This window comes from Lepisma saccharinum, chromosome 3 (genome assembly GCF_977018435.1).
Source record: "Lepisma saccharinum chromosome 3, izLepSacc3.1, whole genome shotgun sequence".
Lineage (NCBI taxonomy): Eukaryota > Metazoa > Arthropoda > Insecta > Zygentoma > Lepismatidae > Lepisma > Lepisma saccharinum.
The window spans coordinates 11,543,209-11,559,489 of NC_139231.1; the positions used below are offsets into that span (position 1 = coordinate 11,543,209).

At 36.3% G+C, this 16,281-nt stretch overlaps 2 protein-coding genes across 2 annotated transcripts in view; one reads left to right on the forward strand and one right to left on the reverse strand.

Moving 5' to 3' along the window:
* The window catches only part of LOC145985703 (propionyl-CoA carboxylase beta chain, mitochondrial-like), a 68,091-nt gene extending 54,378 nt beyond the window's left edge, over window positions 1–13,713 (reverse strand). Inside the window, exons 1-2 of the mRNA XM_083119768.1 lie at window positions 13,508–13,713; window positions 6,354–6,467 (exon numbers count right to left, since the gene is read on the reverse strand). Of these exons, the coding sequence (XP_082975894.1) occupies window positions 6,354–6,467; window positions 13,508–13,705 (312 nt within the window). The 5' untranslated portion in view covers window positions 13,706–13,713. The remainder of the gene's footprint in view (window positions 1–6,353; window positions 6,468–13,507) is intronic.
* A 225-nt stretch (window positions 13,714–13,938) lies between these two features.
* The window catches only part of Cul3 (cullin 3), a 61,152-nt gene continuing 58,809 nt past the window's right edge, over window positions 13,939–16,281 (forward strand). Inside the window, exon 1 of the mRNA XM_083118306.1 lies at window positions 13,939–14,238. Coding sequence (XP_082974432.1) covers window positions 14,176–14,238 — 63 coding nt within the window. The 5' untranslated portion in view covers window positions 13,939–14,175. The remainder of the gene's footprint in view (window positions 14,239–16,281) is intronic.

Genomic DNA, 16,281 nt, shown 5'->3' on the forward strand with positions numbered 1-16,281 from the left:
TTGTTTATGCAAGCGATTTTTGTTGGATGTTGCAGTCCATGCAATTTCTGTCGCATGTTGTAGTGAGATACTTTGTCGGGTGGCGATATTCGACAAAAATCGTATGTATCAATGGAACATATTTGTTACCATGTTCCTTCAGTTTGCCCAACAAAATGCCTTACTACGAAGTCCGACAACTATCGGACGGCACCAGCCGCTCTTATCCCCCCATCTGTTGACAAGTCCCCTTACTACTCCCATACGGACAAGAAAAAATGATAATTTAATGCATTTTGCACGTAATATTTAGAGGCTTAACCTTTACTCCTCCGATGATACCATATGGTATCATCAGAGTAAGGTCGTACTGCCCGATGATACCATATGGTATCATGGTGCTGATTACGAAATGAATGTGCTTTTTGGACCTTCATACTCTTATGTTTGGGTGGAAACTCTGACACAGGTCTGCAGCAAGCCTGGGAAATTCATATTAATGACCAACCTCCCCCCAACCTCCGCAACATATCCATGCCACATTTCCGAAAAGAGTTTCACATTTTGGCTCATTATTCAATTTGTATGGCACCCAAGAACATGAAACATGTTTCAATCTCTTTGGAAACGTCTATTCTTTAAAGAGAATACTAAGGTTTGCGTCTTCTCCCAAAAATACCGGGAGAAGAGGAGGTAAACTCCAGATTTTTATGTTGTTTTTTTCATTGAAATTAGGTGGTCGCGCCCCCAAACCCCCCTTCCTCAGTTCGGTGTTCTGAATTGTATACGGTTGCATGCTATGATGTTCTAGCTGAAAACCAAAACTTATTCGAAGTAGATTGCTCCAATAGTACCAGAGTTATAACAATTTTCCTCCAAACATGCAAATTACCTATTTTTTGGAAAAAAAAATCACATTTTGGTATATTATTCAACTTGTATGGCACCAAAGAACATGAAACATGTTTCCTTCTCTTGAGAAATGTCCATTCTTTGAAAAGAATACTAAAGTTCGCGCCTTCTTCCCAAATAGCGGGAGAAGAGGGGGTAAACTCGAGATTTTTGTGTTTTTTTTCATTGAAATTCGGTAGTCGCACCCCCAAACCCCCCTTCCTCGGTTCGGCGTTCTGAATTGTACACGGTTGCATGCTATGGTGTTTTATCTGCAAAACAAAACATATCCGAAGTACATTGCTCCCTTAGTGCCCGAGTTATAACAATTTTCCTCCAAAAATGCAAATTACCTATTTTTCGTAAAAAAAAATCACATTTTGGCTTATTATTCAACTTGTATGGCACCCAAGAACATAAAACATGTTTCATTCTCTTGAGAAATGACCATTCTTTGAAAAGAATACTAAAGTTCGCGCCTTCTCCCCAAAATAGTGGGAGAAGAGGGGGGGCAAACTACAGACTTTTGTTTTTTACATTGAAATTCGGGGGACGTGCCCCCCAAAGCCCCCCTTCCTCGGTCTGGTGTTCTAAATTGTACATCGTTGCATGCGCTGATGTTTTAGCTGCGAAACAAAAGTTATCCGAAGTAGATTGCTCCCATACTGCCCGAGTTATAACAATTTTCGTCAAAAGAGTGTTCGAAGTCAATGAAGACGAAATTCCCGGACATTTCCCTGACTTTTTTTGACACCTCAAATTCCCTGACTTTTCCCGGTTTTCCAGGTTTTCCAGGTCTGTCGCCACCCTGATATATATATATTTTAATTATTTGAAATACAGTCTACATTATGTGCAGGATAAGCAAAACAAAAGTTAAATAGTGTATAGTGGTAATAAATTTTACTTCCATAGCAGGATTAAATAATAGATAGAAAAAAGTTTAGTGTATAATAGAAGAACAAGATTATACTTTTATATTCTACAATTTAATCCAAAGAATAAATGGATTCACAGCTCTCAAAATGTATACTTTTCTTTGTGAGAGGTCACACAATGTAAACTTTATGAGTAAAATTTGCCCCTAACTTTTTAAGCAATTTTTTTAAAGTAATGTGTAAAAGTTATAACAAAATCCAATAACTGTGAATTTCAGTACACTAACTGTACAAAACGTAAGAAAAATAATGGACAACACTTGTGTTGGATATTCACTCATACGGTGCATCAAGTAGCAAAGTCTCTCCATTTGCATAATAATAATAATAACAATAATAAATTTGGATTAAAATTGGTTTATTTTTAGTAACTTATAATAGTTATTATTGTCATTATTATTTGTACTAATCAAGTTTTATCAGTGGCCTGCCCCCTCTACAAATATTTCTGGCAACGCCTGTGCTGATAAGGGATGAGCTCTCCTCCGAAATAAAATCTTGGCTACGTGCCTGGACTCAAATCAACTCCTACCCACTTCCAAAAAAGACACTAGATCGCAGCGGAAGACTTTCTGCTACCCCTAACATCTGCAAATGGACCGGTCCTTCCTTTTAACCCCAAATTCCATCTACCCTCGATTCGAGATCTCCTCGTGAACTGACTGCTGTATTTTATCTTATGCCTTTAAATTAAAACCATACATTATTAGGTAAACGAATGACTGCATTAACTGATTTGATTTATTTCTTTTATTTTATTTCGCTTTTCTTCATCTTGTGGCTAATCGCAAAGAAGAGGATGAATTGTGATAAGATGAAAAAAGAAAAGAGGAAAAACACAAACACACATTTGCAGATTACAAAACCACAAAACAAGCTCCAAGTAGGAACGTACTGACTGCGAGTCCAGCAGACACACGAGTCTCATACTACGTGGAAGAAAGGCTAATACTTGGATGGCACATTAGAGTATATTCTTTAATTCATGGGACGATTATTGAAAACATGGTTCGAAATTATTTTTCCCTTCGTAATCCTTCTCGCTTCGAAATCTGAATTCCTTCTGAAATCCGTTTTACCTCCGATGTCTGGATTCCCTCCAATACCCGGAGAGCTAATTTTTCTGAATCCAGATTTTCTTGGCCATCCAAAAATACATATATATATATATATATTGTGCCTTCAGAATCTCTAAATTGATAAACCCTAAAGTGTTCATAAACTAAAGATTAGTTCAACTTGCTCCACTCATTTTCAGTAGTCATTATTCAAGACAAACTTGGCTGGCTTGGTTCATGAGACTTGTGCATCATTCTCAATCCAGCTATGTTGACTGCATGGTAAGATCCTATTGTAGGGACTAGCCTATGACGACTTAAAGTTAATTTTCCAATTAAGCATTAGATCCCAGCATAAAGCTTCCATGTGCATTTTTCTGGCTTGTACAAGAGTTAATACAATATTATTTAATTGTGCAAACACATTCCTGACATGCAATGGGCATAGCCCATCATACAATTACTATCCACAAAGATGGGTGATGAGCACAGCCCATCCTTTACAATACACTCCTATTATGAATGAACCAAGGGGTATATTTGTGCCATGTTTCTTGTGCAAATGCATTGTAACCACTAATTTTAAATTTAAACTGCTAGATGAGGTGTGTTAATTGTTTTTCATCACTGCTGAGTCTTACTTGTACAGTCACGGACAGTTCTGGGTTGTAATGAACGCATTGACTTTCAATGGAATCGTTACAACCCAGAAGTGTCCGTGACTGTACTTGCGTCGAATCTGAAGAGGAAGTGCTGAGGTTATTTTTCACTAACTATTTCTATATTACATAATGAAAATATGCTTTCGGTAACTTTTATTTTAATGTTGTATTTTCTTTTATTTAACCCCTTGCATGTATGTTTGAGGCAAAGTTGACTTCATAATACTGTCAGATGCCATATATTGGCAGTGGAAATAATTAGTTTTAACCAGTTGACAAGAATACTACTCTCTCAACATTGTTTTGGAAAGTCAAGAATTACAATAGCTGCATTGTTGGAAGTTTTGATTTGGGTTGAAATAGAACCAAAAGTGTACGAGAACAATTTACTCTTTTTGCAAATAATGAATCTGAAGAGGAAATTTCTGCAACAGTGAGTCATATTGATCCTGTATGGCAGTAGTGAGAGGTTAGTTAGTTTCAAACATCATAGTGATGAAACTAGGAAATATATTTTCTATGATTCTTTGAAAACCACAAACAAAAATTGACTTTTAGGCTAATTGGGACTGAACGTACAGTTTAAAATGGAATTCGAAGCAATGTGCAATGTACCTTCACCGGTATCAAACCCAGGACCTCCATGCAAAAGGAGCAAAAGATTGCAAACACAGCATATTACAACACATCTGACTACCATGCAAGAGACCCAGGGGGAGATTTTATCCACCTGTTCAAGTGGTTCCGGCACCCACCCAGCATCATATAAAGCGTGTACCTGGAGGAAACTCTGGGGGGTAAAGGCAGCCACAGATCACATCAGCCCATCTTTGGCCGAGATCAAGAAAGTGTGGGGCCTAACTCCACACCCCCTGTATGCCTTCAGGGGGTGGTGCAAAGCCCATGGGAGAACTTTACCAAAGCAAATTTTATATACTTGTAAAATAAAGGATAAATTGATTTTACACTAGAATATATTGCAAATACAGAATACCAACAAAACCTAAACTGGTTTTCCCACTAATTTGATCAACAGGGTGTCTACCAAAACAACAAATCCAAAATTCTTGACTTTTTCTTAAATTTTTTTCCACTTTTTCTTAACATGTATTTAATTGCCCCTTACTCAGGCGTAGTTAGGAATTAAGAAAATAGATATTTTTATTTAATGAAAAACTCCTACCACAAGGCAGCGTAAGATGAAAACTGAAGCTGTAACAAAAGATTTAGACATGCTTTATTTATTGATGCATGTGAAAAGTAATGCTTCAGACTTCATCCTGGGGAATGGCGACATTACTTTAATATTTTTACAAAACTTCGCGCATATAAGAATGTAAATCTTAAGAAAAAAAAAATCATAACCAAAACTAAATACAATTTCAGATTTCCAAATATTCAATTTTATCAAATCCCAGTACAGATATATAACAATGTAAATTCACTATACTGTAAAAAAATAGCAAAAATTCTTGACCTACCTGTTGATTTCTTGACTGGTAGAACCCTGATCAAACAATGACTCCATGGTTGGAAAAGGAAATAAATCTACCATAAACAATTCAGTGTATTTTTCATATCAGCAAGGGGGGTCTCCCTTGAGAGTTATGTTTAATTATTTTTTGATTGATAGATTGTAATGCACTATAAAATGTGTTTCAAGGTGCAGAAACCACAAATAACCAAGATAATTGACCTCAAGGTGTGGCTAATGTAAAAAACCTACCTTGGAGTATTTTCGCCATTCTTTTATTGGAATTATTCTAGTCCAAACAATTTATATATTTTTTTAAGGTCTTAAGTTAATTTCTTGTAAAAACCTGTTACATGCACACTTAAATAGTGACAAAAAAATTCTTGCAAATAACATTATGATAACATCACAAAACTTAGAAATTCTAACAAGAATGTCGAAAATTGCTATCAGCAAAACTTCTAACCTAACAACATTAAACACCAATAAATCTAGCACTCTTAACAATAGTTTCACTTCTATTTTGATTTTGTAAGATTCCAGTTCTTCATGTTTGATTACTTTATTTTACAATACATTTTAATGTAAAATAATTGATATTCATTGTAAATTTATTGACTTTGGTCATTAATATTTTGCATTTATGAAATTTTTTGGATTGTCGTTTTCAGTGCCGCAGCTAGATACTTTGGCACCATAGGCAGGATTGTGGTTTGCACCATCCCCTCCCCCTTCTACCAAGAACCGACATTTTATGTGTATCCTTTGATATTTTTTTCTTATGCTGTGGTTTGATATTTCTATCCCACAATTTTTGAAATGAGGAAAAAAAAACTCATTAAAATAATATACTTTACATTTGAAGATTCGTAGTTTGCATTTCTGATTTAAAAAAATATTACAATATTTAAGGATATTTCAGTTATGTCCTAAGTGTCTGAAGAATATCTTTAAAAATGCACTATTACTACCACTCTGGGAAACAGAAAATTCCAAGTGTAAATTTCTCCGTTGTACATTCTGACTGTTAACTTGAGGGGAAGGAAAGGTGTGAATGGCGGGAACCTTTGGCAATGGTGCCCTAGGCATCAGCCTCCCCCCCCCCCCCAGCCTATACTCTCTACAGGCCTGGTACTTTTGAGTGCTATATTCACTTGCATGAAGCCTTCGGACTGTACTACGTCGGGTTAAGGAAACAGAGGTACTTTACTTCAGCATAGCACATCTCTGCAAAGGTAAACACAACAGAAAACATCATACATAGACAAAATAACCTTCATAAGCCATGCAAATTTTTTTCATTTTTTTACGCAGGATACAAAGGATCAAGGGTAAAAAAATGTCAACTTACCTTCTTCTTGTACATATCAAAGTCTGTACAAGTGTGTTCTGCAAACATATCATACTCCACAAAACTTCCATCATCACAAAGTAAATCAATCCTTTCACGTGCCGTTAATTTTCCCTGGGGAGAAAAATGTTGTAAATAAAGAAAAAAACATCATTGGGTTGAAATTTAAGTGCAGGCTAACACATCCAAGATTTTAAAAATCAACTCAGAATACATTACTTGTATATTCTATTTTCATTTTGTAAAATGTGAGTATTGAAGTTTCAAACTACAAAGTACTCTAGAAATATGAAACTTTCAAGTGCTTTGTGCTGGATGGTGTACTTTTCATGAATTTCATGCACTGTTTAGTTACTCACTGTGAATATTAAACTAAATATTTAGGGCAGTGGTCTTCAATGTTTTTCCCATAGTGGGCCATTTTCATATTCTATAAGGGACTGACAGACCGCACTGTTTCAAGCACTTTCACAGAGGCAGTGGTAGCTTTACAAATAATTATAGTGTTTCCGTTGTTCAAGATACATTCATTTACTATACTGTTTACTGATAAAACATGGTTAATTAAACAACTTCAATACAACAAATAAGCATAATGAACAAAACTATTATTTTGTTTTTAAAAAGCATGTTAACCATTTATACACAAGAATTGTCATTTACTCCTTTAATGAGAGGACTGTGATTGTTCATCCTTCACTTGCATGTCAATATTTGCCATGAAGTTGGATATGCTACTCGCAGACAGTTTTCAAGGTGTGTTTTGGTCAGTTGATTCCTAAACTTCGATCATTTTTTTTTTTTCATTTTGGAAAATAATTCTTCGCACACATACAGACCGAACAGGGATGCAATGAACAGGGCATGATTACACAGAGAAGGGAATTCTGACGGTCTCACATATTTGGTGTACAACTGCATCGCGTCCACTATTATAATGCAATTTGATAACTTCCATTTGCATGCTACCTGGAGCATCTTCGACACCTACACTGAAAGTGTTGTTATGTGACTTAAGGTCTTGAAATCTTGTGGTGAATTCAGATCGTAATGGTGAGACAGCTTCAGCAGTCTTCTCACCTTTTTTGAACCACCACTTGCAATATAACATACCCACATCTAAACAGTTTCAGTCTCTGGATTGCATTGTGTTCATTTGTTTCAGCAGGCTGCATACAACCCCTAGGCTGAAGACCACTGATCTAGGGTGTTTGGGGAAAGGCACATAAGTCACAAACTGCAATTTTCTGTTACTTTCAAGTAAGTCACATTGAATAAATTGAAGAAAATATTATAAGGGCATGTGTAAATATTGTAAACAGTGATGATACAACATGTATACAATTAAATAACTGTCTGCAGTAAAAACTGCAATTATTGACTTAAGTGATACTTCTTAAACAACCTATAGAGAATATTCTTGCGGAAAGGAAATTTCAAACAAACACAATACAGTTTTCATAATAAAATGCCGGTAACAGTTGTATAAGTCGGAGATGGATTTCTTCAAATTTACAGGAGAAAAGACGAGAAAGTACTTACGGAATTGCGTTCTTGACGACTTTCTGAAGCCGGGGAAATTGTTTTTTCGAATTATGCAACTTATTTGGCCTGTAAGTAAGGTATTTTTCGTCATTCATGCATCTCCATTGTACGATAGCTCGTGCCACCATTACCGTCGACTATGTGAATCAAATGTTCCGTGCGTTCGATTACGTAACCCCCTGTCAGTGTAGCAACCACGCGGTAGTTTTACAAGATGACGTGTGAGTAGGTTTTTTTTCCAATTTAAGGTAACACTCTAGTTTACGTCCTTTTCCTAAGGAATACGTGTCATATATCGTTGGAAAGCTTATTTTATAAGGAATTCAACAACGTAAATCCCAAAGCGAGCAAAAATTTCCTGAAGGAATAAATCGAGAAAAACCGATGTTGTCCGGATATGCGCAATTGAATGTACTGAGGAATTTTTTAGATGATGAAGCACATATTTAGGGGTGAAATGAGTGCTATTGGAACCTAACCTAACAGGCCTAACCTAACCTCGTAGGCATACCTCGAGCCCGTGAATGGATAGTGGGGCTATCGTGAACAGAAAGTGTAAAAAGAAAAAGATACTTACCCAAAGAGATGCCGGGTGCCGCACCACGATCGAGCACCGTGAACGCAAAGAAGAAATCACCATGCAGATAAGGACGTAAAGTAGTCTATCCTCAATTTTAGCTTAAAAACCTTTTGTGAATAGTTTGTGCGGCATTTATTGGTTCATAAGTTTGGAAACACTGCACATCAGCTGACGATACTGCATATCAGCTGACGATAGACAATGTGAGTCAAAATTTGATCGCCGAATTAGCAACAACCAATAAATGATTATAATGTTAAAAATAACGCTATTTTCATGGGGAAAAAGTGATCCCCAGCTTGAAAAATGTTCTGCTATGCATATGAGGTAGGTAGCAATGATTTTTATTTGAAAATAAACGAGTTTAATGTGTCTCCGGCTTATACAACTGATACCAAAATGCCATATCTTCCAAATAAAAATGAGCCTCACTTTCAATAATAATCTTTTGCATTATGAGTAACAAAATACATATGATCACTTATATACAGTAAGGACACAATTAACGTTGGCATGGAATCATTACAAGGCACTAAAAATTTCTATAATTTATATTACTTTACATTACATTATTTAGTAATTGCTAAATTAAGAGAAAGACTCTCAGTGATAAATCATAAGCAACAAAATCTAAAAGTTCTAAAATTTGATACAGGAAAGTTTACAAGTTTACTGATGAAAGAATTAAGAAAGATTACCAAATTAAACTGTCAAATAGATTTGATGTTTTGCAGGATTCAAATGATGATGAAAATATAAATGAAACAGACGTAAATAAGAATTGGGAGCACATACGTAATGCAATAGAATCAGCAGCTAAAGAAAGTATAGGATACCATAAACCGAGAAAAAGTAAGCCATGGTTTGATAATGAATGTCATAATCTAATAGAAATAAGAAATCAGGCTAGACTTAGGTGGTTAAATAACTCTGATGATACAAATCTAAACAATTATAATAAAATAAAGCGAGAAGTTAACCGCACGTTTAGAAGTAAAAAAAGAGATTACTTCAAAAGCAAAATTAACGAAATTGAAACAAACAGCAAAAATAAAAATATCAGAAATTTATATAAAGGTTTAAATGAGTTTAGAAAGGGGTGGCAACCTAAAGTAAACTTGATAAAAGATAAAGACGGTGATTTTCTAGCTGACCCAAGCGATATTCTAAATAGATGGAAGAACTACTTTAATGACCTTTTAAATGTCCATGTAGGAGATAAATCAGAAGTAAATGAAGTACCAGGTGTATAAGCTTAAATCTGCTGTTTGCTCATAGATTGTGTTAGTGAGTGTATGAAGCTACCATGGGCACGCCATACCTGGTGTTTGTATGAGTTGGACATCTGCCAACACAAATCAGTGCACATCGCCACCATGTGCAGACAACAACAGACAGTGTTCCTGTGGTAAGCATGTCTAGTTTTGTGCCAGAAAAAGAGCATATGCGGGAAGCTCTGCTTTTCTGCTTCCATTTGAAGAAATTGGCTGCCGAATCGCATCAAATGCTTGTGGAGGCCTATGGTGACAGTGCTGTATCGGAAACAACGTGCAGGGATTGGTTTCGTGGGTTCAAAGATGGCAATTTTGACCTGAGGGACAAGAAGTGTGAAAATCGGCCCAGGAAGTTTGAGGACCATCAATTGCAGCCTCTTTTGGACGAGAACGATACCCAAACACAAAAGATGCTTGCCGAGCAATTGGGTCTTACTCAAGCAGCCATTTCCATGCGTCTACGTGCCATGGGAAAGGTTCAAAAGATCGGAAAATGGGTGCTGCATGAATTGACCGATCGGCAGCTGGAGAGACTCCAAAACACATGCGAAATCTTGCTTGCCAGACATAAAAGAAAGTCTTTCCTGCATCGGATTGTGACTGGCGATGAAAAGTGGATATATTTTGAGAATCCTAAACACAAGAAATCGTGGGTTGATCCCGGCCAACCATCAACATCTTCGTCGAGACCAAATCGCTTCAGCCGGAAGACGATGCTGTGTGTTTGGTGGGATCAACAGGGTATCGTCTACTTTGAGCTGCTGAAATCTGGTGAAACTGTCCCTGCCCACGGCTACCACCAACAACTGATGAAATTGCACTGTGCTCTGTGTGACAAAAGGCCGGATTATCAACAAAGACATGGCAAGCTGATTTTCCTCCACGACAACGCCCCACAGCACACGTCAAGACTGGTCCAAAACTACTTGGAGACACGCAACTGGGAGGTGCTACCCCATCCCGCCTATTCACAAGACCTGGGCCCTTCCGACTACCATCTGTTTTCGTCGATGGGCCACGTCGTCGCTGAGCAGCACTTCGATTCATATGCAGATGTCCGAAAATGGCTTGATGAGTGGTTTGCCTCGAAAGAGAATTACTTTTTTCGGCGTGGTATCCATAAATTGCCCGAGAGGTGAGCAAAATGTGTAGCTCGCGAGGGCAAGTACTTTGAATAAATTTCTTGCTGCTTTCTATGAACAAACCATGTGTTTTTCTGACTACAAAACAGCAGATTTAAGCTTATACACCTGGTACACACAGCAGAACCTTTAGTTCGAGAACCTAACTTGACTGAAGTTAAAGATGCTATTAAAAGGCTAAAGAATAACAAAGCACCTGGCATTGATTTAATATCAGCTGAGTTAATTAAATATGGTGGAAATTCGTTAATATGTCAAATTCATAAATTAATTTGTTTAATATGGAATAAAGAAGAAATCCCTCAACAGTGGAAAGAATCCATAATTGTTCCTGTGTTTAAAAAAGGTGATAAAATGAACTGCAATAATTACTGTGGAATTTCTCTACTCTCAACAACATATAAAATATTATCTAACATTCTTTTAACAAGACTAACACCATATGCGAATGAAATTATAGGTGATTATCAATGTGGATTTAAACGTAACAGATCAACTACAGATCAAATTTTTCACATCAGACAGACACTTGAAAAAAAGTGGGAATATAATCAAAATGTCCATCAGCTATTCATTGATTTCAAAAAAGCATATGATTCGGTCAAAAGAGATAAATTATATAATATATTAGTAGAGTTTGGAATACCTAAGAAGCTTGTTAGTATGATAAAAATATGCACCAGTGAAACAGAAAGTAAAATTCGTGTGGGTATTAATATGTCTGACAAATTTACAATTCATGATGGGTTAAAACAAGGAGATGCATTATCTCCATTGGTCTTTAATTTTGCCTTAGAATATGCTGTAAGGAAGGTAAAAGAAACTGTTATATCGGATACACATTAAATTTGGATATTTTGTGTTTCGGATGGTTCGTACTTACCATTTGTGTATTAGGGAACATAGTTGAAGGTGCCATTATGCTTTTACATGAACATAACTTCGATTTTTCCCATTACGAGTAATTCTCTTGTTTCCTTTCTTCCCTTGCGGAACATACAATATGGCACGCACAGATGCGGATCATCATGCGTCGTGCTTGTGTTTTGTTAATTTGGAGTGGGTATGCAGTGTTTCAACTTTCTTAAACGAAATATACATACTTTCCTGTTTATTATGTCATCACAAACCATTGATGGATAGCCCCAAAAACCATTTACGATAGCCCCACGAACCATTCACGATAGATAGCACCACGAACCATTGACGGATAGCCCCAAAAATCATTCACGACGGCCCCACGGACCATTTCTGGCAAGGTTAGGTTAGATTGGGTTAGGTAAGCATAGTTAAAAAAAATTATCGTAAAAAAAAAGGCACATTTGGAAACACTGACGAGACCGCATGACTTTCGATGCTCGCACCATCTGCAGGTACATAGTGGAAACAACAGCATAATGTTGTCGCTTTGCACAAAATGCAAGTTTATTATATCCAAAGTGCTTATTTCTTTTTGTGCAGCATTCTACAGTGAGAAAATACCTCCACGTTTCAAAATGCTACAGAAACTCACTTCCGTAAGTAGTTTCTTCTGTAAAAATGAAGAAATGTGTCTCCGATATAACAGACATTTACATTTTTTTTTATTTTTTTGGAACTGGAATCCAATCTTGTGCACAAGGCTAACACTATTTCAAGCTTCCTGCTCATCTGACTGGCCTTCCCAAGCAACTCCTTTGACATGTACAGAATACAATGTAATATAATTAAGCCTTGTTTCCATATTGAAACCAATAAGTTGCTGACCAAGGCAGTTAAGTGTTTTTACCTTAATAAACTGCCTTGGTCAGCAACTTATTGGTTAGAATACAATGCTGTAAGAGCACATCAGGTCTCCTACCTCCACCATAAATTAATGGTGTGACAGCATGGGCAGGTGCATCCAAAGGTGGATGGGAGCTCCAATGCTGGAAACTACAGACACAGGTGTAGTAAAGGCCTTGAGTTGTAAATGACAGAAATATATAATAGCTATTATATTGGTGCAACTGGATTAGAGCAAATTGGTGGAAAGTGGTGTAAACTTCCAGTGATAAACAATAGTTGGAATAAACTATTTAAAAAACACAATTCTGCTACCAAAAAGCAATGCACATGTTAAAATCTCCCTCTTGGTTCCAAACGCATCATTCGACAATACCATAATAAGAAAATGATCCAACATTCTTGAAAAATTAGACACAAATACTTTTCATTGCCACACAATTCTGATGGGAAAAACTTAGGTACAGACAGCCTACGTATACATTCTGAGGTTCCAGTAAATAACATTCCATGACAGAAGTTGCATTTATTCCTCGTAGATGATTCAGTAATATACTGTCATATATGAATGCCTGGAAATAATCTCCACTTCTTTCCAAAATATGAAATATACAGATTTCTAATTCCAGCCGATTTCGCTGGTCTTCCCGCCGGTTAATGGGTAGTCAATGGTCAAAGTATTAATGACAACTGTTGCGAAATTGTCAGAGGTAAGTGTTAATAAAATAGGATTGGAAAATAAATGACACTTATGAAAATTATGAATAAATTGAATCATAATAACGTTCCCAAATAAATTTTTGAGTCACGTTTCTGACGCGGATCATTATTCACTTGTTTCTCCATTACCTTCTTATGCTGATCATCGATTCTCTTCTGTCCACCGCCTAATAAAGCTTCTTGTCGTCTAATCTTTATTTCTTGTATCACCCTTAATGTATGTTCGGCATGAGAATATCGCTTGCTTGTGATTTGCCCCAACAAACGGGAATTGGCCAGGATAAAGAAGTTTTTCACAGTGCACCTGATCATGTCCGCGACGGCCATATTTGTTATCTTTGTGACGTCGAACATAGTCCTATCCTCCTGGAAAGGCATATTATTCCGCAAGAACAGAATTCAGTATAAATATTAAACAAAAACGCCAATGTGATTTTAATTAATGAATAACGTAGAAAATAAATTAAAATATATATTGTATATGTGTATATGGTAATGATTTTATGCCAACACTAACGAAAATTTTAGAACTATGTTTTTTGCATGATGGTTTGTTTGTTCATCCGTGGTCGTCTGTAGGCCAGATCACTAAAGTAGATTTATACATGGATTGCAAAATTCTCGGAGGTTTTATTTCAGTGTATATAAAATATAGCCCCTGAGGTTAATTTGAAATATATCAAACGTTCACTACGACCTTATGACTATTTTGCAGCTGTGTTGTGAACTGTGAGTTGTGTTACATTTGCATGAATGGGAGAAGATTATTGAGCTGAAAAGTGAAAGAGAAAGCCAGAATGATGTCCATGAAAAGTGGAATGACAAAAAAGGAAGGGAAGATGCGAATAAGAGCCTTCCCGGTAAGTTTACAGAAGATGAGAAAAAGTGTTTTCAATAAAAAATAATAATATGTGTGGAGTAAAGTGGAAATTTGAAATCGAACAATTTCGGTAAGAAATCGGTAGGATGACGACCTAGGCTAGCTACTGAATTTTGTTTGACGACAAATTTGACAAATAGTTCCTGTCAGTTCACAGTGTATTGAATTTAATATTAATTCAAATAACCCATTTCGTATTTGCGTATTTGATGTATTGCATTTTGCAATTTTGTATATAATCGAACTAGCCTAGTAATGTGTAATCTCAATAGTTTGTCACAACCATCGTAACCCGCCACTCATATTTAGATTAAAAGCTTGTCGGACTTATTAATCACTCTTGCGTGATCGGTATTTTGAAAAATTATTAAGCGTTTAATGTGGTATTTGTTTTTCTATATCAGCATTATATTACTATAGGCCTATAACGGCATTGTGTACCCTGAGTACATATTTTTTCAAATCATAACATCCATATTGCAGTAAGTTAGGTTCCAAAAATTTACCAATAATTTTGATGTTTCCCGTCCCGTAATGAGGCTAAGATGAAAAAGAAATAAATTCTAACACCAAATCTCCATTTACTGGCAAGTCACTTAAATTAACTGTTCACATTTTAAATTATTGTGAACAGTGCAATTAAAGTACAAGATTGCCTTGGTAAAGAAAATTATGTGAAACATGATCCTTCTTTATGTTGCACATATTACTAACAGAACAATGTTTTGTTTACATCAAACTTACTTCATTCCTGCCACCAAGGCAGATGGTTCCATTCCCGGTGGGAACTTGAAAATTTTCGTCTTGGCCTGGCATCCTGATGCAATTTAGCAGCTAGTGAGAGTCAGTAGTAGAACACACTGGTCTAGAAAGCCAGGCAACAAGACAGGGTGGTGGACCTTGGTATACTTGAGCCCTCTGAAAAATGATATATGACAAAATTTTGTTACATTGCGTAGGGAAAGTTGCGTGTAAAGTAAATCACACATTTGAGCAAATATATAGATGTTTAGTCAAGATGTAGCTGAATTTTGATTTTTTAAATTGAATTTGTGGTAAAACTATCAAAGCCGGGATATGTCCGTAACTCGTTTATTCTGTAATTTTTGACATTCGTACTTACTTATTCTGCATTGCGAAAGATTATTGAACAAGGGATTTAGCTTTTTTAACTAAATTAGTATCTATTGTCAACATATCAAGTAATTATTGTTCGTTCTTTTCTCGCTTCCTGAACATGCAAAATGGCAGGCAAATCTTGACTAGCGTTGTCGATATGCTGTGTTTCAAATGGCAAAGCAGTGTTTCAGCCTTCTTCACAGAAAAATTCTCGCATAGCCCCAAAAACCATTCGGGATAGTATGACCATTCACGAATAGCCCCAAAAACCATTCACGATAGCCCCACTCACCATCACGGTTAGGTTGGGCAATATAGTGAAAAAACTGTGTGTTTGGAAACACTTACTGGGGATTACGTCATCAGATGCTTGCAACATCTGGTTCAAGTACATGGATGGAAATGCAAGCAACAGCTTTCGTGCATCGGACGGACATTATTATAAAAAAATACATGATTTAGCAGCCAAATACATTGAAAAATGCAAGAAAACACTTCTACACCTTCCGAAATTACACAGAAACTCAATTCCGTAAGTACTTTCTCCTGTAAATTTGAAGAAATCCATTTCCCGGCTATGACATTTTTACCAAATTTGTTAGTTCTGATATGAGCTAATAAATGCATCGACATTTTACAATGACTTTGTTAAATCAAGAGATTGGCATAGCTCACAGAGATATTTTTGGTGATGCAGCAGACAGCGTGGTCAATATTTTGAGAAGTGTTGACAATAATTCTGCAATATACCAGACTCTTTCTCAGTCTTGTGTACCACCACACCTTGACTTCATGCATGTACCAATAAAAATTATGAATTTTAGGGTAGCAATTAGAGAAGATAAGAAAAGGGGCGACTTTATGTGCCAATATCTGTATTGTAGTAACTATCAAAGACGTAAAT